The sequence below is a fragment of the Cryptotermes secundus genome, unplaced genomic scaffold (assembly GCF_002891405.2).
Source record: "Cryptotermes secundus unplaced genomic scaffold, Csec_1.0 scaffold1278, whole genome shotgun sequence".
NCBI classification, from domain to species: Eukaryota; Metazoa; Arthropoda; class Insecta; order Blattodea; family Kalotermitidae; genus Cryptotermes; species Cryptotermes secundus.
This window is the reverse complement of record NW_019727419.1, coordinates 81,299-108,810: the sequence shown is the minus strand read 5'-3', so window position 1 is coordinate 108,810 and position 27,512 is coordinate 81,299. Positions and strand designations below refer to the sequence as shown.

The 27,512-nt window shown below is 37.3% G+C and overlaps 1 protein-coding gene across 2 annotated transcripts in view; it reads left to right on the top strand.

The window, feature by feature from the left end:
* LOC111864795 (integrator complex subunit 6-A) overlaps window positions 1–27,512 on the top strand; it is a 44,691-nt gene that overhangs the window by 2,866 nt on the left and 14,313 nt on the right. Inside the window, exons 1-9 of one of the 2 annotated variants that reach the window (XM_033751580.1) lie at window positions 2,177–2,260; window positions 8,802–8,924; window positions 10,028–10,208; window positions 11,574–11,705; window positions 16,364–16,491; window positions 17,818–18,000; window positions 22,093–22,245; window positions 23,343–23,570; window positions 27,039–27,339. In XM_033751580.1, the coding sequence (XP_033607471.1) occupies window positions 10,040–10,208; window positions 11,574–11,705; window positions 16,364–16,491; window positions 17,818–18,000; window positions 22,093–22,245; window positions 23,343–23,570; window positions 27,039–27,339 (1,294 nt within the window). In that variant the 5' untranslated portion in view covers window positions 2,177–2,260; window positions 8,802–8,924; window positions 10,028–10,039. Of the gene's footprint in view, window positions 1–2,020; window positions 2,261–8,801; window positions 8,925–10,027; window positions 10,209–11,573; window positions 11,706–16,363; window positions 16,492–17,817; window positions 18,001–22,092; window positions 22,246–23,342; window positions 23,571–27,038; window positions 27,340–27,512 lie in introns of those variants that run through there. The other variant, XM_023852307.2, reaches the window with a different exon arrangement.

Genomic DNA, 27,512 nt, shown 5'->3' with positions numbered 1-27,512 from the left:
ACGTGAGTGTTATACACCTGATGATGGCCGTCTGAGGCCGAAACATGTAGTGTGGGGAAGCAAGATCAAAGACACAAAATATATTGTTTGCACTTGAGACGGAGTTTATATCAAATTATGAAGGGGAGGAGGAGAAACAGTATTGTGTAAAATAATTGTACATCAGTGGGTAAATGAGCTTGTCCCAATGCTTCAGTGAGAACTGTTGCTACTTAAAAGGCCTTTGACTGCCCAGAATTGCAGAGATTTTGGCTGCTGTTTAAGCAGTTGGTGAGCTGCTGTTTAAGCAGTTGGTGAACAGCTGTTTCCACTCTGATTTTGTATGTGAAATTCCTGTTACTTAGATGATAGGGCCAAAGATGTGGGAATTGCCTGAACTATGTTCAGGTGTGTGTTCAGAATGCACTAGAGCTTCCCAGAAGGATGTCATAATATCTCCCGCTTCTTGCACACAGATTGTTTCAAAAGTAGTTCCATAGATGGTGTTTTTGGCAGCATTGAGTTTTAGCCAGTAAGCAGCCATACACACAAGTCTTTTCTACAGTTACAATCCTAATCTACAGAGATAACTTTGTGCATACATAGACACCATGCCATTCCAGATCCATTCAACTTGTTCAGAGATTTTAATCACAGTTCTTAGCTCTTGCTCTCCATACACATGTGAATTTAGAACTGGATAGCTCAGTCAGTATAGCAATGGGCTGCATGCTGGACAGGCAGGGGCAGGAGATTTTTCTCTTTTCTACATCATCCATACCAGCTCTGGGGCCCATCCAGTCTCCTGTCCAGTGGGTACCAAGGGGCTCTTTCCCCAAGGGGAAGTGGCCAGGGTGCTAAGATGACCAGTCACCTCCATTTAGTCCCTTGATCAAGAATGTTGGAGCTATACCTCCACTTTCCCATACACTTTTGTGGCGTGGTGCTTAATTAAGTGCAGGGACAGCTTCACTTTTTTAACCTTTAGAACTGTGGTTCCTTCTGCAAGTGAGGTTATTTGGTCATTTTGTAAAGGTATATGAATTTTCTTATTTTCTCAAAACCGACTTTAACCCACTTGGATTGTCTTTTAGATGTGGGTGTTAATGGTGTATTGTTAATATACACCATGCCACAAGACATAGCAATTTATTTTTTCAGGCTTCCCTGTTGAGAGGAAAACTGTCCAGTCAGGTCATGTGGGGATTTGTGGTGGATGAAATGGCACTAGGGTGGATTTTCTTTGACTATTTCATTTTCCCATCAACTGCTCCACATTCATTAATTATCATAACAGTGACGCTATATAGTTTTGACAACATTATTAAATAACTTGCTCAAAAGACTGTGGATCAAGTTTTCACAAGATGAAAGACTCGTCTAAATCAAGCCTGCATGCTAATTGAGAGTTTCCACCCATTAAAACAAGATTTAACTACAGTGTATTAAATTTGGGCCCTTAACATCTGTCTCTTTGTTACATATTAATGCCCAGTGACAATTTTAATCTAATGTAGACTTCAACCACAGATAGAAACTTGTTTACAAGGCACTCTAATCATGAAAAATACTAAGACCAGGCTATGGAAACATACAAAAGCTTCTACCATATCATCGTGTACATGACCATTTGCTTCCAGATCTTCTTCTACACTGACATTTTTTGCAGTTATTTGGAACATCGTGATCTGACATTGTCCTGAATGAATTTCACACCCCATTGGTGAACTGCCACATGTAAACATTTCTCACCAAACATATGCAGCATTTCCCTCTTACCTCTTCAAGATGTGTCTTTGGCTCACAGGAACAACTGTCTTTTTTATTATTCATGCACATGGTCAGTATGATCCTTGACTGCCAGTTCAACTATGGGGTAAGAAGCTTGGGAGGTGCTGCTAACTTTGATAAATGCTGTTCTGCATGTGTTGTAGGGGGTATATTTGTGTGTAATTTACAAACTTAGATAATTGCAGTAGATCAAACTGTGGAAGCAGTATTTAATAGACAAAGGGTTATGTATGTGTTTTTAATGTTCTAGGCTGGTTGGAAAGAGAATTTAGCTACGTTCATGAATGAACTTAAAAACCTGCAGTGTGTTGGAATGACTACAATGGGTGCAGCTCTGAAACATGCGTTCGATGTCCTCAATATCAATCGAATGCAAACTGGTATTGATACTTATGGTCAGGGTCGCTGCCCCTACTTCCTTGAGCCATCTGTCATTGTAGTCATCACAGATGGTGGGAAACTGTCAAACAGTGCTGGTGTTCAGGAGGATGTAAGTCAAATAGATGTGTCACCAGTCATATTGGCAGGAACCTAATTAATTAAATCTTGTACCATAATGGTTGTATGAGGGAGTTAGTAAATAGGTCACAAATGGATATATAATGTAAAACATGTGATATTCAAACCAGAAAAAAAAACATTTATTCCTCAACATATTCTCTACCAGCATTGATACACTTATCCCATTGCTTTACCAGTGTGTCGAAACCCACGGCATAGAAAGCTTTTGACTGTTGTCTCAGCCACTTCCACGCCTCCATTTCGTCATCAACGAAATGTTTGCCACCCAGTTGTGAACTGCTTTACGTGACAAACACATCCCACTGTAAACAGGAAACATTTCTTTATGAATATCCTTTGCCTTCAGTCCTTCTGCCCACAAAAATCTCAGAGCAGAACGCTGATCTTCCGTAGTACACTCAAACATGACCGCCATTTTGACTACTGAAACTATCTTCTGAACATGTGCACGTGCATCTTCTACCTAGATAATCATGAAGGTGGACTCTGCTGCTACCTTGTGATACACATATAAAACCTATGACATCCATTACATCAGTTTTACTTACATTTGTGACATGTTTTCTGACTCTTCCTCTTATTTTATACCTGATTACTTGAAAGCGAATTGATTTATAAGCTGTGTGATGTCCAAAACACTGATTAATATTATATCTGTTGTTACAATAGTTACTAAAGCATGAAACTTAATTTTCATTTTAAGAACTGGACCCATCATTTTCAAAGATTCATAGACTGATTCTTAATCCCAGAGGTGCCAAAGTGTATGAGCGTAAGTGACCATGATGCCAGCAGAAGTTCTTTCAGGTATCTGTGTTATATGTTGAGCCTAGACAGCTCAGTCAGTATAGCGATGGGCTGCAGGCTGGACAGCCAGGGTTTGTTTCCTGGCTGGGACAAGAGAATTTTCAGCCCTCCATAGTGTCCAGGCCAGCTCTGGGGCCCACCTATCTTCCTTTCCAATGGGCACCAGAGGCTGTTTCCCCAAGAGTAAAGTGGACGGGGAATGAAGCTGACCAGTCACCTTCATCTAGTGCTAATGTGAAGAATGGTGGAGCTATACCTCTACTTCCCCATATATCTTTATGGCATGGTGCTTAACTGATTAAGCACAGGGACCATCATATCTTTTCTGCCTTGTTTATTTTTTTATGTTTGTGTAATGCCATTTAGTTCAGACACAGAAATATAGGGAGTATCATGGTATATGTATTTAAAACATCTTTCAGTGATCATGTATTCAAAAGAATTGGGTATCTTTCTGAAACAGTCACTGACTGCCATGTGATGAAAGTATTTACTCATAGATTTCCTCTGGTCTATTAGACAAGAAACATTGCTGGATCTTTTTAAAATTTTCAGCACTGATATTTTTTGCCTATAAACAGTGTCTGATAATGGTATAAACAATGCTGATATTGCCATTTATGATGAAAACGCTGTAAAGTGTGTTTTGTTACAGCAGTGACCTGGAACCTAAATTGTCATAGTAGTGGGTGCTTTAAGTGTATGCCCACTATTTTCATGAACTTAATGATAGATATAGATGCCTTAGAGTAAATAGATAGCAGTTTTGAGAATATTGTAATAAATATTTTACTCGCATTTTTTGCAACATCACTCATGTTGGAGTAGGTACTACTTCTGCTTCATGTACAGGAAATACAAAGAAACTCAATGAAGGGACTGACAGTCCTGACCAAGGCTTTTCATGTTGTCTGTCAGTCTATCAGGATGGACTGGTGGCACATTCTTTTAATGGCCTCCTAGCTTGTCATATGTGATCATCTTGGATTCTAATGTACAGAGTGTCTGGATGAAAGGTATCCAAAATAAAATAATTACATGGTGCAATCCAAAAGTTCCTGAAATATATTAATAAAAACTATTACATCTTACCTAGATCTTATTCTGCACCATCACCTTCAAAGTAGTCCCCATGGGAGCGCATACACCGATCTCAGCGTTTCTGCCACTTTTCAAATGCATCCTGGAAGTCTTTCTTTGTTAGGGTGTTTAGTACCATCTGCTTTTCCGCTTGAATTTCCTCAACTGTATCAAATCTTCGCCCCTTCAACTTGATTTTCATCTTGGGGAAGAGAAAGAAGTCGCATGGAGCTAAGTCTGGCGAGTATGGTGGGTGGGGAACAACTGCCATCTTGTTTTTAGCCAAAAATTCCTGCACAATGTAAGCCGTTATGTGGTCGTGCGTTGTCATGGTGGAGTACCCAGTTGTTCGTGCACCACTTCTCTGGACGTTTTCTCCTCATGTTCTCCCTCAAACTCCTTAGAACATCACGATAGAACTCTTTATTGACTGAGCAGAAGGGACGAACTCCTTATGAACAATCCTGTCAATATAAAAAAAAAAACAGATCAACATGGACTTAATGTTGCTCTTGACTTGTCGAGCTTTTTTTTGGCCGAGGTGATCTTCCATTGCGACGATTGCTGCTTGCTTTCAGGGTCGTAGCCATAAACCCAACTTTCGTCACCAGTGACAACCTTCGAATGAAAGTTTGGATCCTCTTGAAGCTGTTGCTGAAGTTCCCTGCAGACTTTCAAGCGATGCTGTTTCTGTTCATTTTGCAGCAGTTGTGGCACAAACTTTGCCGCAATCCTCCTCATGTTCCGTTCCTCTGACAAAATTCGTTGACATGTACCATAACTTAGTCCCAAGGTGTTACAGAGGTCTTGGATGGTCAGTCTACGATCTTGCAGAATCAGATCCCTAACTTTCGCCACATTTTCTGGTGTTTTGCCCGTTGACAGCTGTCCTGAACGATCGTCATTATCAGTCAATGTTCGGGAATTTTTAAAACGCTTATACCAGTTGTAAGTTTGTGTCTGGCCTAAACTGTTTTCACCAAAAGCTTGCTTCAACATTTGCTGTGTTTCTGCAGTGGTTTTCCCAAGTTTGAAACAAAACGTTATACAGCAACGCTGCTCTCTCAGGTCAGCCATCGCAAAACCGCAAACTCATGGAAACGCAACAATGGAAATATGTTCACCAACAATAAACCCAACCACTCAACTCGACGCTGCTTACCACACTGATTCAAGAAGGATGTGTGAGGAGACACCTAGTGGTATTTCGATGTACTCATAACCATTTGTGAGTAAAATTCAAATTTCGGAAACTTTTGGATTGCCCCACGTATATATCCGAAAGCATTTATTATACACATTTATGGATTATACCATTACAAAGGGAAACTATCAAAGTTTTTTTTTTCCTGAGTATATAACTTCCTCAATAAATTTCAAAGTGGGCTCCCATGGTGGCACGACAAATATCCAGACAATATTCTACCTCGTTCTACATTGTTTGAAGCATGTTTGGTTTTACCATAGCCACAGTGTCCCTTATGCGGGCTTTCGGGTGTTGAAGGTCATTGATCTTAACTTGGTAGACGATGTTCTTCACATAACCCCACAAGAAAAAATCAATTGATGTTAAATCTGGTGACCTAGGAGGCCAAGCGATTGGTCCACCTCTGGCAATCCATCTCCCAGCCATCTCTCTGTCCAGGTGATTTCTAAAAATGGTACAGAAATATGGCGGTGCCCCATCTTGTTGGAGGATAGTTTGAGGTGGTAATTGTCACTCACATGTGACGTATGGACTTTGAGTGCCCCAGATCCTGCAGTTGTACCTCTTTACAATTCCACTGACATGGAACATTGCCACATCCAAGAAGCCCACTTGGCAGAGGAAACTGGGTGACATGTCAATTCTTTCTAGCATGTACACAACGAAGTTTGTGCATGCTACTTGGTCACTCGGTTTCAGTGCCTGAATTATTTCAAACTTGTACGTTGTTAGGTGGAGCCTTTTGTATAGCACATCATGCACTTTTGAACGTGGAATTTATAACTGCATGCTAACAACAGAAATTATTTGTGCAGACTTCGCTGGAATGCCTCTAATGCAGTTGGCATTTTCTTCAGAGGTCCATGTCTTTCCAGGAGATTTTACATGCAACAGACTACTGTAGTCCACAGTTTGTTGTCCCAGAACCAAGTGCTTTTCTGTGTAGGAGGTTGACATCCATATTGAATTCTAAAATGACTGGACAGCTGTAAGAGATTGCAGCTCCGCTAGCCACAACACACACTGAACCTGTTCCTGTGGTGTCAACATTGTTACTGAGCTCGCCTAAGTCACCAGCTGGTGGCTGTGTGTAAGCTGGGCATGAAAAGGAACTTTCAGAGTTTTCCTTTCAGATGACATAAACCAGATACGTGTATGACAATTAGTTACTGAGATATACATTTTTTATTTTAGATTCCTTTCATGTGGACACCCTGTATTTAAACTTTCAGTTCATAAAACAACTTTATGTGACTTAACACCTTCATGCACCTGATGGTGCATATGCAGAATCATCTGTCATGATTTAAAGAGAATAAGTTTCAAGTTTGCCCAGTGAAGGAGCCCTTTGCCCCAGAGAACTTGTCTTAGTAGATCTATGATGAATGAGAATTTTGTATAGCTCAGTATATTAGAATTCTATAGTGGAGGAGGGTGACCCAAGAGTGAAGAGTTCTTCTGTAAAAGCAATCTTGGATGTGGGTGGTGCAGTACATTTATGTAGGTCAGGAGTGGTGAAGCAGTGGCACATGTGCCATTAAAATATGTGATATAATTTTGGTTGGCATGCCATAGAGGAAAATTATCAAGGATTCAGTTACATCTTCTCATGTGATCAGCCACATTAGTATGGAGTGAATTTCCAACACTTGACTTAGAAACATCGGAAATTTCCTCCATGTGGCCATAGCTGATGCCCAAGAAGACCTGTTTGAGTTAAATTGCCATGAGAGCTTTTAATCTTATACAAACAGTGACTGTCTCTTAGTTGATTTAGTGACACAGTGTCATGTATAGACAAGATGTGGATGTTTCAGTGCGGGATGTTTTGTTCCAAGTTTGCAGCATTTTCCTATTTCACAATTTTGTTGTTGTTGTATCATGGCATATTGCATAGGGCATGAACTTAACCTAACCTTGCTTGTTTACATAGTGGAGATTACTGGATGTTTGATGTCTCAGTAGAGATATCACAGGTGTCTGCTTTTGACTTCCTGTACATCAGTATGATTAATTAGCAGTTTGTTGTTTTATGTAACTTGGTTTTTGTTAATATCAGCTGCGTTTTCATTATTGTGAGGATCTTACTTCAGTGGCAAAATGTTTGCATTTTAAGGAGTTGCACTTTATTATAACAACTCCAGCATAATTTGAGATGATTTATATTGTGTTTGTTTTTAATTGACCTTTCCTCTATGGTGTGTTATAAAAATTCATCAAATGTGCTGTATGAAAGAGTGCACACTGAATATATGAGGTTTATATTATCTCTTCTTTGGTCATAACAAGCTTTTCTAAATAATAAAGAGCATAGAATGTCAAAAATGAGTTAACCCTTTGCCGTGCACTATGTTACCAATATAATCCGATCCTGAGGGACACATTTATAAAGTCTATTGAAGTATATTGTGGTGCATTCAGTGTTAAGAAGAGATTGTTGCTGTATGTGCTCATACTTCCACTCAGATGCTCTATTAAATTTCTTTTTTTTAAGCACTGGTCTGTAGTGCAGTTACATTTCTTTTGTAAGATACTAGTAAAAGTGATTCATAGTTTGTTTCATGCCAAAATGTTAATGTTATCACTAAGATATTCCTCTTTGTCATAATCAGAATGGGGACACGCGGTAGCGTAGTTGGTTGAGGCACTGTGCTACAAGCTGGAAGGTCACAGTTTCAAGCCCCGATGAAGTGATTGGACTTCTTCAATTGACCTAATCCTTCCTGCCACACTATAGCCCTGGGTTCAACTCAGCCTCTAACAGAAAGGAGTGCAGGAATATTCTTGGAGATAAAGGGCGGCCGGCGCGTAAGGCTGACAACCTTACCGCCATCTATGAGCCGATTGTCTAGAAGATGTGGGCACCTCAGTGTCTCACAACCCTATGGGTCTCCACAGCCTGTTACAGGGATAGCTTTACTTTCACATGATCAGAATGGTGCTTGCTACTTGTAATGGCATTCCCCATTGTAATTTTGTTTTGTCACATGTCAGCCCAGTGCCCTCCAGGAGTTGGTTTACAGTGTTAGTTTTTCTGTGCCACTGTGAAGGGAAGTTTGTGTTTTTAAGGAATGACTAATGCAGGGTCTGTAAAGGTAAGTGGATAGATGCTTAGAAACACCACTTCACTTCACATTGCAACTTTCTTGCCTTAAGACCAATAGTTCATTCTTAGTATCATACTCTATAGTGTATAGTTATGCTTTGAAATGCCATACATTACAAAATAGATTTCAGTTTACTTTATACTGCATTAAGTGCGGCAAAGGGTTAAAAAATAGATATGCTTGCCAGGAGAAAGGACATTTAATAATGTAAGAGCTTCATAACCACATTGACACAGGAACTGGAAAGCTGCCTCTCAGAGGGCATTATCGTCTGCAAGAATACACTGACTAGAAATGTTATGTTCCAGTGGTGAAAGACTTTCTCATAATTGCAATAGTCAGTCACTGACCTAGAGGGTGAGACTGGCTGCCTTCACAGCAGGCTTGGCTGGAGGCTAATTAGAGTTTCTACCTGGCTGTATGGCTGGCTGGTGAGTCTAGCCTGGACCCTTAACCTATGAACTAAGTGTAGCCACCTTCTTAATCTTGGTTTGGCCAAATAAAATATTGAGGTACTCTCTCTTTTGAAAGGTTAGAGAAATTAAAGGACATATTAATGCTTTCAAATATGTTTTGTTGAAAGTTAATATGGAAGTCAGATTTCCAGGGTCCATTGGTAGAGAAGCTTATATATATATATATATATATGTCAAATATGAGAGTGAGGTTAAGAACAAATGAAAATTTGTTTAATGGTTAATAAGGTACAGTAAGAACAGGATTAATTTGTCTTAAGTGTGTTATTGGTCAAGAAACATCAGAATTTGATTTCACAGTTTTAAAATTATTTACATTAGTATATTTTATGCTAGCAGGCAAAATTCTGTTAAAGTATGTATTGTTTCCATGATAATGAGGTCGATTCAACTGAAATGATATCCAGGGAAATTTTTTAAGATAGGGGGAATCATACCAGGATGTATGAACAATAGAATATTGTGATTAGGTGTTGGTTGAAGGATCTTTGTGCAAGACTTTTCAAAGTTTAGTAATGGGTTCCATGTAGAGGGATTCAAGATCTGGATACATTTTAGTATGTTCAATTTAGAAAGAACAGGATCAAAAAACTGAGGACAGTATGATGATTTTCCTTAGGATGTACTGTTTAGAATTTATGATGTTTGGGATGGAAGTTCATTTTTAGATGATGACAGCGGGACTGTTAGAGGTAGTGTGGGATTAGAATGATGTTGGCATAGGGGATTTTGTGTATTGTAAAAGAAACAGTTACATGAGTGCCTGTAGGAAATTAAAGGTAGTGTTCTCCTTGATCGGGATCGTCAAGTATGAAGGGAAGTGGGTATTTCGTATGTTTAAACTTTCTTCTTAACTGTGGATGTTTTGGATATTTGGAGAGAAGACGTCAATAGTGAAATTGTTGGCATCTTGAATGTAGGTGAGGAAATGTATTACTTGAACTGGAAATATTAGTCAAATAGGAGTTCTTATACAATGCTCCAGAAACCTTCGAGCTCTCAACATAAGATGGTCATTATCATAAATAGATTTAGCCATATGTATTACTATGTTTCAGTTTAATTTACCGATGCATTCACCAATTCCTGGATCAGAACTTACTCGTGAACCATTCCGTTGGGACCAGCGACTGTTTTCACTTGTTTTGCGGCTGTCTGGAACACCTGCCTTAGACCGTGATGTTGGTCTTGTACCAAGTGATACCTCTCCCATTGATGCAATGTGTGAAGTCACTGGAGGTAATACATCAGTAATTCTTGAAATTCTAAACACACTATAGATTGACATATTCCCTGAATTGCACAGTTCATTGGAAATATAGATATTCCCATTTTTAGTGATCACATAAAAGAAAGTATTGTCGGCTGACCCAATTTGCATTAGGCATTTTTCAGGTCAGCACATCATCTAGTGACTTGTCATGTAAAACTGCCACATATGTTTTGTGAATTCCCCAGAATCAACCAAAAGTGTCTCAGACAAGTTTCATTTCATGCATGAATTTGTTATTCTCTTCAGTTTCCCTCCCCCCAAATCCTCAGGCTTTGTATTGTAGTTCTCACCAGTTTAATTGCCCTTTTGAAATCTTTTGGAGCCATGAAGTCACTGCTTGAATTTCAACAATTTGAAACATCTTGAAGCTTAGACAAACACGGTATTGCTTAAAATCATGGCAAAAATATCTTTGCTGTTATCATGTTCCCAGACTCCGTTTGCATAATTCAGATTCTATTGTGGAGTGCAAATATGTGTAACATTTAGTTGTGCCAAAGGAAAGGAGTATTGTGATCTCTCTTCACTCAGGGGCAGGACATTTTTCTCTTCTCCACTATGTCCAGGCCAGCTCTAGGGTCCACCCAGCCTCCTATTCAGTGGGCACCAGGGTCTTTTTCCCTGGGTGTGCTGAGGTTGGAATGGCAGAGGTATACCTCCAATCCCCCACGAACCTTCATGGTGTGGTTCCTAGTTAATTAATCACAGGGAAATTTAACCTTTACCTTTTATTTTATTTTATGTATAATGACTTGACATTTTGCTTGGAAAATTGTGTATTTCTGAATATATTATTTTAGAGTAAAGTAGTTAAAACAAAGTATGCAGTTTCTGGATTATGAAGGCATGTCACATCTGAAATTCTTATTCTAAATGCCACCACTTAATAGAGATGGCAGCCATTATCCTTTGTCAATAGTAAAGTAGTATATTGTTTAATATTTCAGTAAAAATCAGTTAGTAGGTAAATGTAGTGACTAGTAACTCCGTGGCCTGTGGTCATCAAGCGAACTTACCAGCTGAGCGACTGCCACTTGTCGGAGAAGTAAGTGCCAACTTTTGTGGATAGAGGGTGTCACGTGGTCAATGTAAGGAATCCGCACGGCCATTAACTTCTGTTTTCTATACTGGAGCCACTATTTCCTTGAAATGGCTCCCCAATTGTCCTAGTGAGGCTGAGTGGACCCCGTTCCAGACCCAGCACTTCTCTGAAAATCTGGTAGCGCTGGAAATCGAACCCGGACCTCTAGATCTGTAGCCAGGAACTCTGACCACTAGACCACAGAGGCAGTCGGTAAATGTAGTGTGAATTAATTATGTTCCTTTTGCAGGGAGATCATATTGCATCACATCACATCGTATGCTGATGCAGTGCATAGACAGTCTAGTACAGAAGGTTCAGAGTGGTGTAGTGATAAACTTTGAGAAAATGGGGCCAGATCCACTGCCTGTTATATCTGAAGGTAAAATAACTACTTTAGGAATTATATGTTGGTGCTTTCTTCTATCTGTTCTTATATATATTGTATATTCATAACTGTCCACACTCATGGCAGTGTCATTAAACACTTTAAAACTGTGTATTGTGACATGTCTAACCGTTTCTGGGCAACGGGAGGTGGAACGAGTTACCACAAAGACAGACCCTTGATAAATGGTCGGTTGCCAAGTTACGCAATAGTGGAAACGAGGTTATGCAACAGTAAGGAAAGAGGTGTTTGTCCGTGCCGAAGTGCACTGCTACGCAGTGTTGCCCAGCAACGCCTTTGTAAACATGGCATCACACAATAGGTGAGCCAGTGCAGTGACTCTTGCTAGGCAATCGGTAAACACGATGCCACATAACTGTTTTCTGTGTTATCAGTGCGGAAGCTTCATAACAGGAATATTCGTCAGTGAGAGATAGTGACCAGTCAGTTGCAGTCTAACATTCGCTGGAGTGAATGGAAGCAGGAGAAGTAATTGTGATACTGCCGATGGCAGTAGTTCTGGAACTGCAAATTGTATAAACGTAAGAGCGAATGTGCAATAAATTCGCTATATCCAGAACGGCGTGAAGTTATTTGTCGCGTGACCTACCCAACACATGACAGTATCTTGTTTACTTTACTATTCAATCCAAACCTCGGGGAAATATTCTTTATACCCGAATGCTCTAACCCTTTGACTGCTAAGCCCACCACAAAACTACTTGCTAGAAATGCTAAAGCTGGTTGGGAGTATGTGTAGTTGCACAGAAAACCCTTGATAGTGTAACATATTGTGTCTTGAACAGTCACTGGCTTACTGTCAGTAGGCATGTAACATCTTGATGTTGGGTTGTTCTTGTTCACTGCTATTTCACTGTGTGCCAGTTCACTGTCTTCTTCTAGCAACTTGTACTGAGAGCACTGAACTAGCTTCTGTCTCTCTACACATTACTGCTGTGTGCTCAAGCTCAAAATCTGCCTTCATGCCTCTCAGTTGAAATAGGCACATCACATTAACTGAAGAGTGAAAGGGAGGGATGTCTGGAATCTTTCATTAATGAAAATGCACATATGTCACGGATTACCCTCAAGTGAATACGGCTGTAGCTAGCATGAAATCCTGGTCCTTTTTCTGAGAACTGATATGTCACACTTATGGGATCTATTCAAAGAAATGTTATACTAAGTGATTAATATTGAAGTAGTACTTCAGTGGTATCAGCTTTAACTCTTATGTGCAAAGCTGGTCTGAAGGACCCTTGGGATGCAAAGGGTTAAGTGCAATCTGGTATCCTATAGTTATGTTGGGATGTTGTGTTAATTACAGTTAAAGTGGTGAGCTCACTGTGTGTTTTAGTTTGAAGAAACTTGTCACATGTTTGTTGGAAAGATTTGTACACATCACATGATTGTCCATATGGGAGAACAGTAGGAACTGGGATAGCTTATTCAGTATAGTGTCTAAGCTATGGGCTGGATGACCAAGTAGTCAGGGTTTGATTCACAGCAGGGGGAAGAAATTTTTCTCTTCTCAATAGCATTCAGACCGGCTCTGGAGCCTACCCATCCTCCCATACAATGGGTAAACCTCCATTTGGTGTGGAGGTTGAGAGTGACAGAGCTATAACTTCACACCTCTATGCATTTTCATTATTGTAGTCATTGGCAAAACAGCCATTTTTGAGCCATAGCCTTCCTTAGAAGATTCTACCAGATTGCATCCAGTTTTCACTGCTTTGGATTTAGCAGTAATAATTTTTTTATTTCATTTCATTTATTTCAAATTCAGTAAATCCAAAACATAGGTTGAAATACAACCCTGGATATAGAACATGTCAATAATAATATTAAAATAAGTTCCAAACATTGAAACAGTCAAGATAAACAATAAAAACGATATAAAATAGTACACAGTGTAATAACAATTTCATTAAATACAAACAGATTAAAACAAAGAATTTAAATTATCAGTAACATGAATCTTCTATATACAATTCCACCCAAAATATATTAAGTACAAAAGATTATTATGCGCTTTAGTTTCAAGATAAATATAAGCAATAAATATAACGCCTCACATACCAGTTAAATATCATATATACCTGTCACAGTCATACAATAGTCTGAAATCATTTACATAATTTAATGTAATCGTGTGTTAAAAAATAAATTATTAATAAAGTATTATAAAAATATTCATCGGGAAGTAGTTTGGTAAAATTCATCAATGCTATAAAATGCATGTTCAGTGAGATATCTTCTCAATAAAAATTTGAACTTCTTAATTTCTCCAGATGATGATTTAATATTCAAAGGTAATTTATTATACAATTTGCTTCCAGAGAACAGGACTCCTTTTTGTGCAATTGATAAATTTGTAAAGGGTAAGTGTAAATTGTAATTATAACGGGTATTAATATTATGTATTTCTGTATTAAATTTGAAATAATTTTTATTCTTAATAACAAAGAGAAGCAAAGAAAAAATATATTCAGATTGGAGTGGCAATATTTGTAACTTTTTAAACAATTCCCTACAAGAATCATATTTTCCTGATCCAGACATAATTCTTATGATTCTTTTTTGTATTTTAAAAATGTTCTTACTAAAAGGGGCATTACCCCAAAAGATAATGCCATACTTCAATATTGAATGCACATAAGAGTGATAAATCGTCTTTATTGTATCCAATGACATAAAGGGTTTTATTGCCCTTATTGCAAAACATGCTTTGCTTAGTCTTACTGATAATAAAGTTAAGTGATTTTTCCATGACAATGAACTATCTATATTTATTCCCAAAAACTTTGAACAATTAATATTTGTAATTAATGTATTAGTAATTGTACTTTGGATTTCTATTTCTCTATGCTTCTTTAGGAAAAATTGTAAAAACTGTGTTTTATCACAATTTAGAGTTAAAAAGTTTTTTTTAAACCATATCATTGCTTCATTAAAAATTAAGGTAACATTACTTCTAAATTTTTCAGGATTCAAATTAGATACAATAATACTTGTGTCATCAGCAAATAATACAGGCTGAGCTAGTTTTCTTAAGGAAGATGGGAAATCATTAATGTAAATAAGAAATAATAGTGGTCCCAGTACAGAGCCTTGTGGCACTCCATGTTTGACCATCATCCATTTAGAGGATACTTTATTCAAATTATTATCATTTATAATCGTTCTTTGATATCTATTTTCAAGGTATGATTTCATTAGTTTTATTGCTGAACCCGAGATTCCATAAAATTTCAATTTTTCCAGTAAGACATTGTGATTTACACAATCAAAAGCCTTTTGTAAATCACAAAATAATCCACCCACATATTCTTTTTTGTCCAAAGAAGTTAATATATTATCTAAAAGATTATATGTTGCCATTTCAGTAGATGATTCTTTTCTAAATCCAAACTGTTCCTTGGCCAATATATTATTCCTATTTAAATGAGAATAAATTCTTCTATAAATAATCTTTTCAATGATTTTAGAGAAAGTTGGAAGAAGTGAGATTGGCCTATAGTTAGAGATTTCAGTTTTATCACCCTTTTTATAGAGAGGCTTAACTTCAGAAAACTTAAGCCTATCTGGGAAAATACCAGTTAATAGTATCTTATTACATAGATATGTTAGGGGAGACAGGATATACGGGGCACTAGATTTCATAATCTTCAATGATATTTCATCATAGCCATGAGAATTCTTCGGTTTCATTGACAATATTATTTTTTTAATTTCATAAGAATTAGTATTACTAAAGTTCATTTTTGGAAATAACTGGTGTGAATTTTGATGTAAATAATATAAAAAATCCTTATTATTATCAGGAGATTGTTTATAAAATTTATTGTTGAGTAATTTTTCAGCTATAGATGAAAAGTAATTATTAAAAGTTTCTGCAATATCAATTGGATTTTCTGACAATTTATCATTTGTTTTTATCTTAATTATATTATCAACAGATCCTTTTTTGTTTGTAATAGTTTTCACAATATTCCATGTAGTTTTAGTCTTATTAGATTTTACAGAGCAAGGTTGTCAGTCTTGCATACAACCCCTGACCTGGAGGACCAGGTCTCTGTATCCCCCCCCCAGTGACATGTTTGCCCAGTTATAACCCCAGGCACTGGCTTCTCTTTTTCTCACCTACTACTCACGGGGCTACAGTGGAGGTATTCTAACTTGTTTCCACATGAGAAATATGTCTTCATGCTGTGGTTAATTAATTAAGCCCAGTGATAACTTTACCTTTCATGGGAAAACAGTAAAATGCTGCTAGGTTTGCCATGCTGTGAAGTAATTAGCCATTGATCATATTACCAAAGGTTTATAGTCTGTAGTATCTTATGAGTAGTGGCTTAATGAGAGATTGGAATCTATAATTACTTCCTTCCACATACTTTCTACCTCACCATTTTTAACCTGTTATTAATTTGATACTGTGTAATGTCAGCGGTTGATAGAATGTGATTAAAGAAATCAAGAAACAAGCTGAGACTGAATTTAGTAATTGAAATTGTACGTTATTAGCCACATATTATCATTCATTCTGCTGCAGTTGTACTGAAGACCTCTGAATTTCTAAGAACCGCATGCTTTCGTCCATTATGCTTTTGAAGCTGCCAAATTTTCTGTTACATTCTTGTATGCAGGTACAAAAGCCGACTCAGATGTAACCATTGCTGAGAATGATTCAGAGAGTAAAGGAAATAATGACAAGGAATGGGATAAGGACTACAGTCTGACATCTGAAGAAGACAGCAATAACAAGAATAATGGGGTATGTATGGCTGAATTTTTATTAAAACATTGAAGTTAGCATTCCATTCCATTCCATTTATTTCACTTTCTAATTGATCCTGATACAGGCATAACACAAGCCATAGGATATAGAATGAGTCACAAGATCAAAATTTAAGTTACAATAATTAATTGAAACATGTCAAAAACAAAAAACAAAACAAACATACATGCAAACAATTATAAAACATAAAGCGGACATACATAAACAAATTTACATCGGATACGATAAATATCAAAATTCTAATTCTGGTTCACTTCATTAATAAAATTGACAAAATTATATGAGATAAGACAGTAATCCATTAGTTATTGGACAGCTGTGATTAATTAATGGAGCTGTGGTACAAGAACTGGAAAGTTACAGTGTATTGTAGGATAAACCAAGACCATGTTTGTGTACTGCATAAGAATTTTCAGTTTTGGAATTCATGGTGGATCACTCTATTTGGGTCACAACACTGTTGTTTTCATTGTGATTATTTAACTAATTTCATGGAACTGAGCCCTTCTTGAGTAGCCTCCACTTGTATAGCTACTCAAGAACTTCCCAGCAATTTATAGAACTTGAAGGTTCATTACCGTGTTCATAAGAGCCCTCCACTGGTCCCATTCCTGAGCCAGATTGATCCAGTCCATAGCAGCCTATCCTTTCTCTAAGTTCCACTTTAATATTATCCACCCACCCATGTCTTGGTCTTCCTAGTGATCTCTTTCCTAATGGCTTTCCCACCGACATCCTATATGCATTCCTCCTTGCCCCCATTCATGCTATATGCCCTGCCCATCTCATCCTACTCGACTTGATCTTTCTAATTTTACTTGGTGAAGAGAACAAGTTATGAAGCTCTTCATCATGCATTTATCTCCAACGTCCCATCACTTAATCTCTCTTCTGTCCAAATGTGCTCCTCAGCACCCTGTTCTCAAACACCCTCACTCTCTGTTCCTCCCTTAATGTCAGAGACCAAGTTTCACACCTGTTGAGAACCACAGGCAAACTTATAGTTCTGTATGTTTTAATTTTTATGTTTTTAGACAGCAGATGAGAAGAAAAAAGGTTCTGGACTGAATGATAGCAAGCATTACCTGAATTCAGTCTCCTCTTAATTTCCTCCTGAGTCAAGTTTTGATTTGTTACTGTCATTCCCAAATATTTGACTTGTACCACATTTTCAAAATGTCTGTTAGTTGTTTTTATGTTTTGATTTTGCCCTGCATTCTGGTGACAAGACGGCAACAGTAGAAATATACTAAGTGTCAGATGACCAATTTGAATTGTATGTATGTTTTACTTATTTAATAGGTGCGTCTGAGTAATGGTGTGCCAGGCAATAACGCAGTTAATCCCTTGTCAGCGAGTAGTAGTACTGCCTGGCACACTTGTAGACGCCTCATCTATGTGCCACGTTCAGCACAGAAAGGTTTTGCTGTTGGATTTTGGCCAATTCCCGAGTCATTCTGGCCTGATCTGAGTTCCTCTTCTTTGGTAAGTTTCATAATGATGTAGTTGCTTGATATCTCCCAAACACTTCTTAAGAAAAACAGTTTTCCACAAAATTAAGTCATAACTCATTAGCTAATAATCTGCAAATGTGAATGATATAAAGCAGTGCTGTCCAACGTTCTTATGTACTCGGGCACAATTCACTGATGCCTATGCAGGTGCAGGCGCCACCACACTACTACTACTAATTTTATGATACCCTGGCCATAAATCTGAAATCCATGAAAGCAGATTCAGTGGGGACTTGCGACTGTTTGAGGGGTAAAAATACAGCTAGGGAAAATTACCTGATCTTGAGAGGATGACGGTTTCTCTAGTGAAAAAAGAATTAAGACTGGTGTTGTTAGCAAGGGAGAAAAAAATAGGTATAAATTTTCAAGGAATGTCTAATACTGTACCATGCTTCAAGGACATTTTGTGAAAATATTTAACAGTACTCAGACGTTCAAAAATATATCTTGTCTTAAAATTTGAATTAATATTAAAAATTGGCTCAATTATATGTTCTCACGGAGGGTGTCAGAAAAATATATCATGGGCGCCGCATTGGACAGGGCTGATATAAAGACTTACCTGCAGGAGCATTTAATATTGCAGTGAAACCTCAATTTTACACTGTTTAAGGGGCCATGTCACTGCAGCAAATGTTCAGGGAATGGATAATGTTAAACAAAGCAGTTAATTTACATTGTATATAATGTACAGGTCACAATATAGAATAAAAATTTCAAATCTCCATGTTACTTAGTCTTTATTTATATGTATTTGTCTACTGATGCTGCAGAACTAAACATTTTTTTTATCTTGTGCAAATTTAAAAAACTCTTTACAACTATGGTCATAATGAATTGCTGCCATAAGCTCTGACTTAATTAGTTCTAAGCTGATAGTTACTATAGGATTCTGACGACGGTGTATAACACACAGAGATATTGGGTTTTCGGACTTTATCCATCGTCCTGGTTTTTAAGATAACTAAGAAAAAACACATTTCAGAAACTGGATCTGTTTCTGTCCTCAGGTGAGGTAAAACACCTATTCTGTTGGGTCCAGTGATTGAGGCTAGCTCTTTCTAAGGGACCCAACAGAATAGATGTTTTACCTCACCTGAGGACGGAAACAGATCCAGTTTCCGAAACATCATGTTTTTTCTTAGTTATCTTAAAAACCAGGACGATGGATAAAGTCCGAAAACCCAATATCTCTGTGAGTTCTAAGCTGCTTTGATTTCTCTGTTCAGTCCATTTATTGCTGATAAGTGAAAAAGAACTCTTATCAGTATGGGCATTTGAGACTGGGATGCTTAAAAGAAAGATATTATTAAGGTTTGGCATATAAATTTGTTTTTTTTTTTTCTTAAATCACTGAAAATATTGAGCCAACTTTGTTCTATACTTCCTGTTTTTACCACATTCACAACACTTTTTGCACTAGAAAACTGTTCATACATTTACAAAATAAAGAATGGTTTGCAATGTCTGAAAGAAAGTTCAGTGTTTAAAATTAATGGCAAAAGACAATGGACAGGATTTGCATTTGATAACTCAGAATTCTTAGAAATATACTTTTGCAAGCAACACTAGAAATTAACAAAATCAACTGTAGCAGATTTCTGCAGGGATGGATTCAAACAGTTTAAATTTTTCTCATGGCAGTACTAAAGAACCTGTCATATCCTTTGCTGAATTTTATTATCTAAACATTGCATTACACTGTAGCATTCAATGATGCTATGATTGGCAGTTTCAAGAGTTTTGTCAGATTGAACAAGTAAGGCCATTAAGATATGCCTCAATAACACACTCTGTTTTTAGATCTTCATCACTGAAATTTTTTTTTTTAATATTTTTTGAAAGTCACTCACACTTTTGAAGAACTCTTAATAGGTAACCAGTTATGTAATAATCTGTCCACAGATGATGATAGGGAAAGTGGGCACGTGGCAGTCTCCAACGACTCAGCATCAAAAAAATCAGAGAATGACTTCAACTCTTCTCCTCTTTTTGCTGATACCGAGAAGTGTCCATATATTTTTAAGCTGATCATTTCAGTATCCAGATCTAATCCATCAGATGTATGTTTTGTGGCATTATGTGGTGTATGATTTGAGCAATTTGCTTTAAGCACATTTTTTTCTATCTTAAAGCAGTTTGGATACAGAATTAAGCTTCCCATAATTCACATTTGCATTATCTGCACAATATGAAGTCATATTTTTTTTTTATATCTAACTTGTGTGTATCAAGTGAAGACTTGATCAAATTATGGATAGCATTAGCTGTTTCATCAGCTTGTTCAATGAAGTTCAGGAGCCTATTTTTGACACCGCTAAGTTCAAAATACCTCTCAACCAGTGGGAGTATCTTTCTGTTTTTGTGATTGGAGGCATCAGTTACAGTAGAGAAAAAGATGTTTGATTTTGATGGATACTTCAAAACATCGATGAAGTCTTGCACAATTCTTGGTGCTAGAACATCTTTCACAATGGCCTCTGCCTTTGTTCTGCCACAGGGCATCTTCTTAGCCAAGTTAGAGGTATGGAAAATATCCTTTAATGGCTTATTTGGGTAATCCATACTTCTATAGCTGATGCTGTGTTTTACAATATGGAAAACCAATACTAGTCCACTCGCAACGTTTTTGAAGTCTTTGCTTCTGTTCCCAAATAAGAGGAGCAAGTTTGAAGATGTCTTCATATCTCTTTCCTCTTGTTTATGTCCTCCTGTGCAAGAAATGTTGCCTGCAGTCATTATTACCATTGTGAGCGATGCTAAACTCATGTTAACAAAGTGTACAATAAGCTCTGTAAACGTTGGCGGGCACAAACTTTAACAAAGAATATTGTTCTTCCCATTTTCTCAACTAAACACAAGCATTTAGTTTTCTTCTTAGATGGAGTTTTTGCACTGTTGTGTTCACTTTCACTGTCACTACTCGTTATGAAAATAGATTCAGTTTGGTAAAATTTAAAAGCATGGGATGAATATATCCAGAAACGAATATTCTGCTATTGATTAGTATGTACTAAACTATCAATTATTATGTGTAATTTTTTGATATTGATGAGTACCTCTAAGTCTGAACTATTGATAATAATGTCAGTATATACAGGGTGTTTCACGACTTTAGGGCATAACTGCAGGAGGTCTTTGTGATCAAAAAGTTCATATAAACATGTGTCAGGTTTTGGACGGTTACAGAGTTATGACCGTTTTAAACTCAGAATAGAAGGTAACGATTACTGACAATAAATGGAACAAAATAATAAACCAGCATAATACATGATACATTTAAAGTGTGAGTGTAAAGTTAACTTCGTGAAATTACCTTTAATTTGAATTTATTGGTGTTTAAAGCTGATTTTAGAAAATGCCACCGCCGGCCGCAACACAGGCTGCCGTTCGGTTGTGAACCGCGCCGAACATACCAACCCACCCCACCGTAGGTAGCTCTCAAGTGTCGAGGTAATGAGTACGCTCTGTCTGTAGCTGGCTAAAAATAGCGACCTGCCAGCTGACAGATGCGGCTCACACGAGGGCGTGTACGGGAATGAAAAAACGGTCTAACTCTGTAACCGTCCAAAGTCAGACACATGTTTATATGAACTTTTTTGATCACAAAGACCTAGGAAATCACCTCCTGCAGTTATGGCCTAAAATCATGAAATGTATTTAATGGGAATAATGTATAATTTAAATTTTGTGCTTCTGATTGTTAATGAAGTATAGAAGGGAAATAGGTCAATACGGGAGCCGGAAGGTTCCAAAAAATTAGCTTCCTGGGAAGTATGGGAGAGTTGGTCACCCTAATAGTGAAGCTGCACCAGGGCTTTCAGTATGAATGTTATAAAGTGTGAATTTTTAGGCTTTATCACATTTTTGATGAGGGCTTTATAGAACTCTATAAACCCTGTTTAGTTACTATGTTAAGTGTCTATACATTGAATAGATACGTATAATGTTTGTAATATATTAAATATTGAAATTCACAAGGACATAACATACTCAGTGATCCTGAGGTCAGCTTGACATGTTTGATTTATGGAGTTATAATTACTTGATGTGTTCAATTCAGCCACCCCGTTCGGCGCATCCTAATGTGAAATTTACATGCACAAGTCAGGAACCAATGGTAATTGAGAATCTGCCTTTTGACAAGTACGAGCTGGAACCAAGCCCCCTTACTCAGTTTATCCTGGCTCGTAAGCAACCCACAGTGTGTTGGCAGGTAAGCAATAAAATGATATGCAGATAGCAACAATATTTTTTTATTTATTATACTCACATTTTATGTCTTCTACTCAATTAATGGTCCACAGCTTAATTTATGCTGATCCACAAATTCTAAGTAGCATTGTATTTATTTAATTACAGATGGAAAGAGTATTATTTTACAACTAGTAACTTCAGTTATCTCCTGAAACTCCAGATAGCCACATTCCATACACATTACAGCAGCAACCTCATAGTTCTAACCGTGCCTGCAAATTCTGCTACATAAATCATCCACATGAAATAACTACTACGATATTATACAACTCACACTCCGCTACATATTCAGGACTCAACTTCCACCAGACACCAACTACTACGTACTCATGCCATATTACAGCACTATACATGAGATCCCACCTCATTACAACACACCTGTTACACCTCACAGGGTCTGTTACATATACACCACTTCAAGACATTTCTAGAGGAATGTGACTGCAGGAGTAATGTTAAAAACTGTCAGTAGACAGTCTTGCTTTTTCCACTCAGCTGATCATATACATCCTTCCCATAACATTTAAACAGTGCCGTAATTACATGCCACCCCCACCTCCCCCAAATTAACTGTTTTAACCTCTCAACAATTTAAACAGCCTACTATGATCCATTTTTTATATTTTTGTTTCATTATCTTACATAAGAAATTTGTCATGACATTTTGTAAAAATGGTTCTATTTAACCTTGCAGTTGAGTAATAATACATTCTGTTTATTTAATTGTTTACACATGATGATAATGATGATGGTACATGGACTGAAATATGTAGTGTTAGTCTTCTCCCAAGGCTGTTTGACTGCCATTTTGCCTGCATTTTCAATTTATCTCTTGCATGCTATGTGTTTTAATTCTCTCACTTACATGTTTAATCACTCTAATGATAATGATTGAAGAATACAAATTATGACCCTCCTTATTATCTTGGTATTTATATCTACTCTTACCATACCTGCTGTTACTGTTATCGTTATTGTTGTACTGGTAAATGTGGTATAATCATAGTTCATATTTAAATGTGTGCAGTTATTTAAATGGTGGATCCCTCTGTGCAGGTGTTTGTTGCAAACAGCTACAAGAACTCAGAGGTGGGTCACCCATTTGGTTACCTGAAAGCCAGTACAAACTTGACATGTGTGAATCTATTTGTAATGCCATACAACTATCCAGTGCTGTTACCTCTACTGGAAGAGCTCTTCAAAGTCCATCGCCTGAAACCCACCAATGAATGGCGCATACAGTTCCAGAACTATTTACGGACAATGCCAACATATTATGCAGGGGTGAGCTAGTAAGAGTACAGAATTCAAGTTCCAGTTCTCTGGAAAAATTACAGAATACAGTGTTTAATATTAAATGCATTGATTTTGTGTTTGAGATGCACCCTGCTCTGACCTTGGTAGCATTACCAGCTGTCCAGAGGTGTTTTGTAGTTTCCCACAGCCTTGCCAGGCAAATGCCCTGATAGCACTTAATAATAATAATCATAATAATAATAATAAGTTATTATTCTTCCTCCCAAATGCTTTCCTATATGGCTATTCATTTTCATCATCCTCCCTTCTCATTTGGTGCTACATAACCTCCACTCTCAAACTGGTGTCATTAGTAATCTAAGAATGCCCCAGTATGGTATTTAATATGTAAAGCATTTAATGGTCTTAAAATAAAGCACCATGCTTTTGATCAAAGGGTTCATATTTTAAAATCCAGCCAAATTTGGATACAGCTGTAGATACGTAGGTCGTACTGGAAGTCATGAGCAACTTTCTTTTGCGTGCAACCTGGGAACAGCAGACAAAAGAGTACGGTGGTAGGTGGAACCAGCTGCTGCGTTAACCTTTGGTGTCTCGTGTTGCCAATAGCTTGCATCACGTGACCAGTATCACTCCTAACAAAATGGCCGACAACAATATGTTGTTTCGCCAGCCAAACATAAACATAATTACTTTTCTTTTTTCTGTATCTGTTCACACATGTGGAAGTTTGCAAAATAATAGTTATGTAAAGGGGAAAATTCTAATCAATTTCTTCAATCAAATTATGTATAGCTTACCAAAGACTTGCTTTTACAAGGTCGCAGGTTCAAGTCCCGATGAGGTCATTGGATTTTTTTCAGTTGACCTAATCCTTCCGGTCGCACTATGGCCCTGGGATCGACTCAGCCCCTAACAGAAATGAGTACCAGGAATTAATTAAATAATTTTATTTTTACTTTTTACATACAGAAACTTGCTTTAATTGTATATAGAAACTTTACTGTGCTACAAGGTATGATTGATAGACTAATCGAAATTGGAAGGTGCTATGGCATGGAAATGAATGTGGAAAAAACAAAAGTAATAAAAATTTCGAGACAACCAACCCCAGTCACAATAAAGATAGACCAAAAACAACTGGAGAATGTAAAATGTTTTAGATATTTGGGTAGCTTGTTAAGAGATGATGGAAGGTGTATGTGTGAAATTAAATCTAGGATTGCCATGGCAAAAGCTGCATTTAGCAAGAAGAAGAATCTTTTTACCAGCAAATTGGATTTATATTTGAGAAAGAAACTAGTGAAATGCTACATTTGGAGCATTGCTTTGTATGGGGCTGAAACTTGGACACTTAGGGCAGTAGATCAGAAACACCTAGAAAGCTTCGAAATGTGGTGTTGGAGAAGGATGGAGAAGATCAGTTGGACCGATTATGTGAGAAATGAAGAAGTGTTATTTTAAGTCAGTGAGCAGAGGAATATCCTACACGAAATAAGAAAATGGAAGGCTAATTTGATTGGTCATATGTTACGCAGTAACTGCCTTCTAAAAGTAGTTATTGAAGGAAAGATAGAGGGGCGGATAGAAGTGACAAGAAGACGTAAGAAGATGCTGGATGACCTTGGGGACAGAAGAGGATATTTTCATTTGAAGGAGAAAGCTCTAGATCTCATCAAGTGGAGGAACTGTTTTGGAAGAGACTGGACCTGTCGTCTTGGACAGATTACTGATGATGATGAGAAAATTTAATCACCCTTTGGCGACATAACTTATGACTTGATAAAATTGGCAGTGTGCCTTTTAATCATAGTAAATCTGCTGTCTTGGTTTGATGTATATAAGGATGTGGGCTATTATTGTAGCTGTTACAGTTTTAAAGGTTTTCCAGAAATTGAGGTGGATCTTTTTATAGTCATTCCCAATTTTTTGCTACTATGGCTCTATGTGCTGTATGTAGTTATACGCTTGGGATAAATTAAAAGTAGATGAATTCAGCAATGAATAACATTCCCTTGTATTCATTGGTATAATATCCACTGACATTAATTGATAGTGCATTAAATATGTTGTATTTTTGTGGTTTAAAGATCAGTATGTCTAAGGAGGGAAATGATAACATCTGGTATTAAATTTCAAGATCTTGCTACATCAAATTTCAATATTATATTCACAAAAGGCAGTACCAGAAGTGATATTATGTAAGTGTATCACTGTTTTTGTTAAATAGATCATGCAGATTCATGATTGAATTAATTGTAATTAACCTAACCAGTTAATGAACAAAACTGTAAATGAAGGAATGTATCTCTAATTGACACATTTCATTGTCTTTCATATCTTTGAAGCCAAAGCTTTCTTACATGTCAGCTGCCATGAAAACTCGTTTGATTAGTATTAAGTAGTCCCATTAACCATATGTTCCCCATCACCATTAATCCTGTGCAATATATGAGTAGACTAAAGATGTGTTTTTTAACAATTATATCTTGTGAACACTTTTATTGCTGGCAAAGAATGGCAGCCATTTGTAAGTTAGCCAGATGAGGAAATTACTGTTTATATCATGGACTACTCTGTGTTCATAATTTTCTTAACCATTAAACCTTACAATAGAGGTTGATCTGATATCTTTCTGAATTATCCATTCCTTCAAGTTGAATAGCCCTGTTGTGTTTTAATGAAATGGTAAATTCTCCATGAAGGCATATGGGAGGTGGAGGTATAGCTCCACCTTTGATGATCTCAGCCCTACATGGAGGTGAGTGGTTAGTTTCATGCCTTGGCTGCTTTACCTGCAAGGAAGAGCCCCTGGTACCCATTGGATAAGAGGCTGGGTGGACCTCAGAGCAATTCTGGATGCTGTGGGATAAAGAAGAATCTTTCCTCTGCTGGGAATCGAACCCTGATCATCCGCCTGTAGACCATTGCTATATTTTCTAACCTATCTTTGTTCCTAGTGTTTTAATGATATTGTTTCAAACCTTTGGATCTACAGATACAATTTCTATACCTCCATGGCCCATATAGTGCCTTCATGTTGCAGTTAACTTAATTAAACTTACGTTAAAGGAAATCTTGCAAATGAGATGTAGTATAATATTACAGTGAAACTCCCATTTAAGGTTCCTTTAAGGAAAAGTGAATTTGAATGCTAAATTGAGGAAAATCTTAAATGGTTGAGAGGGAGATCATATGGACTTGAAATCATTGACATTGAACATTAACTGAGACAAACTTTAAATTTTGGAACATTAAGTGGGGGTTTCACTTATATGTAGACTAGAACATCTCTGCTAATACATGGCTCATAAAGTCCAAAAATATAAGTTCTCCGAAGCATGCTGTAATGAAATGTTATGTACCTTTTTTTAAAGTTATAGATTATTGATTGAATTCATGACCGAGTATAATGAAATCATTCTGATCGTATTTAATATTGTTTTAATACCGTCAATGTGAAAATGTTCTTTTTTTGTTTGATGTTTGAATCAGGCCTTGAGAAGAGCACTGACACGAATGGGAGTTCAAGGTAGCCTGTCTCAATCACTGATCCCAGATAGTCTGGACAACTCCTTGAGCTACAGTGTCATGAACTACTTGAAACGTTTGAAGAATCAGGCCAAGATAGAGTTCGATCGTTTGTGCAATGAGGTGGGGAGTAAACCTCCAACCGTCACCTCAGGCAGCAGTGGAAAGTCTGGTGGCGGGTCATCATCTGCTGTGACAGAAGGAGTTAGAGTGTTGCCTAGGTCACCTCTCAAAAAAGATCTTGTTTCACATCCCTTACTGCAAGGTACGTTCGAACATTTATCTGTAGTGGATTGACATTAGTGAAAGCTAGCTGTTTTTTCTCAGAATTGTACCTGAACAAGTGGAAATTAAATTATGTTTCTGTTCAAAACATGCCTGATTTACATGGGTGCATGTTCTCTCTCTCTCTCTTACACACACACACACACACACACA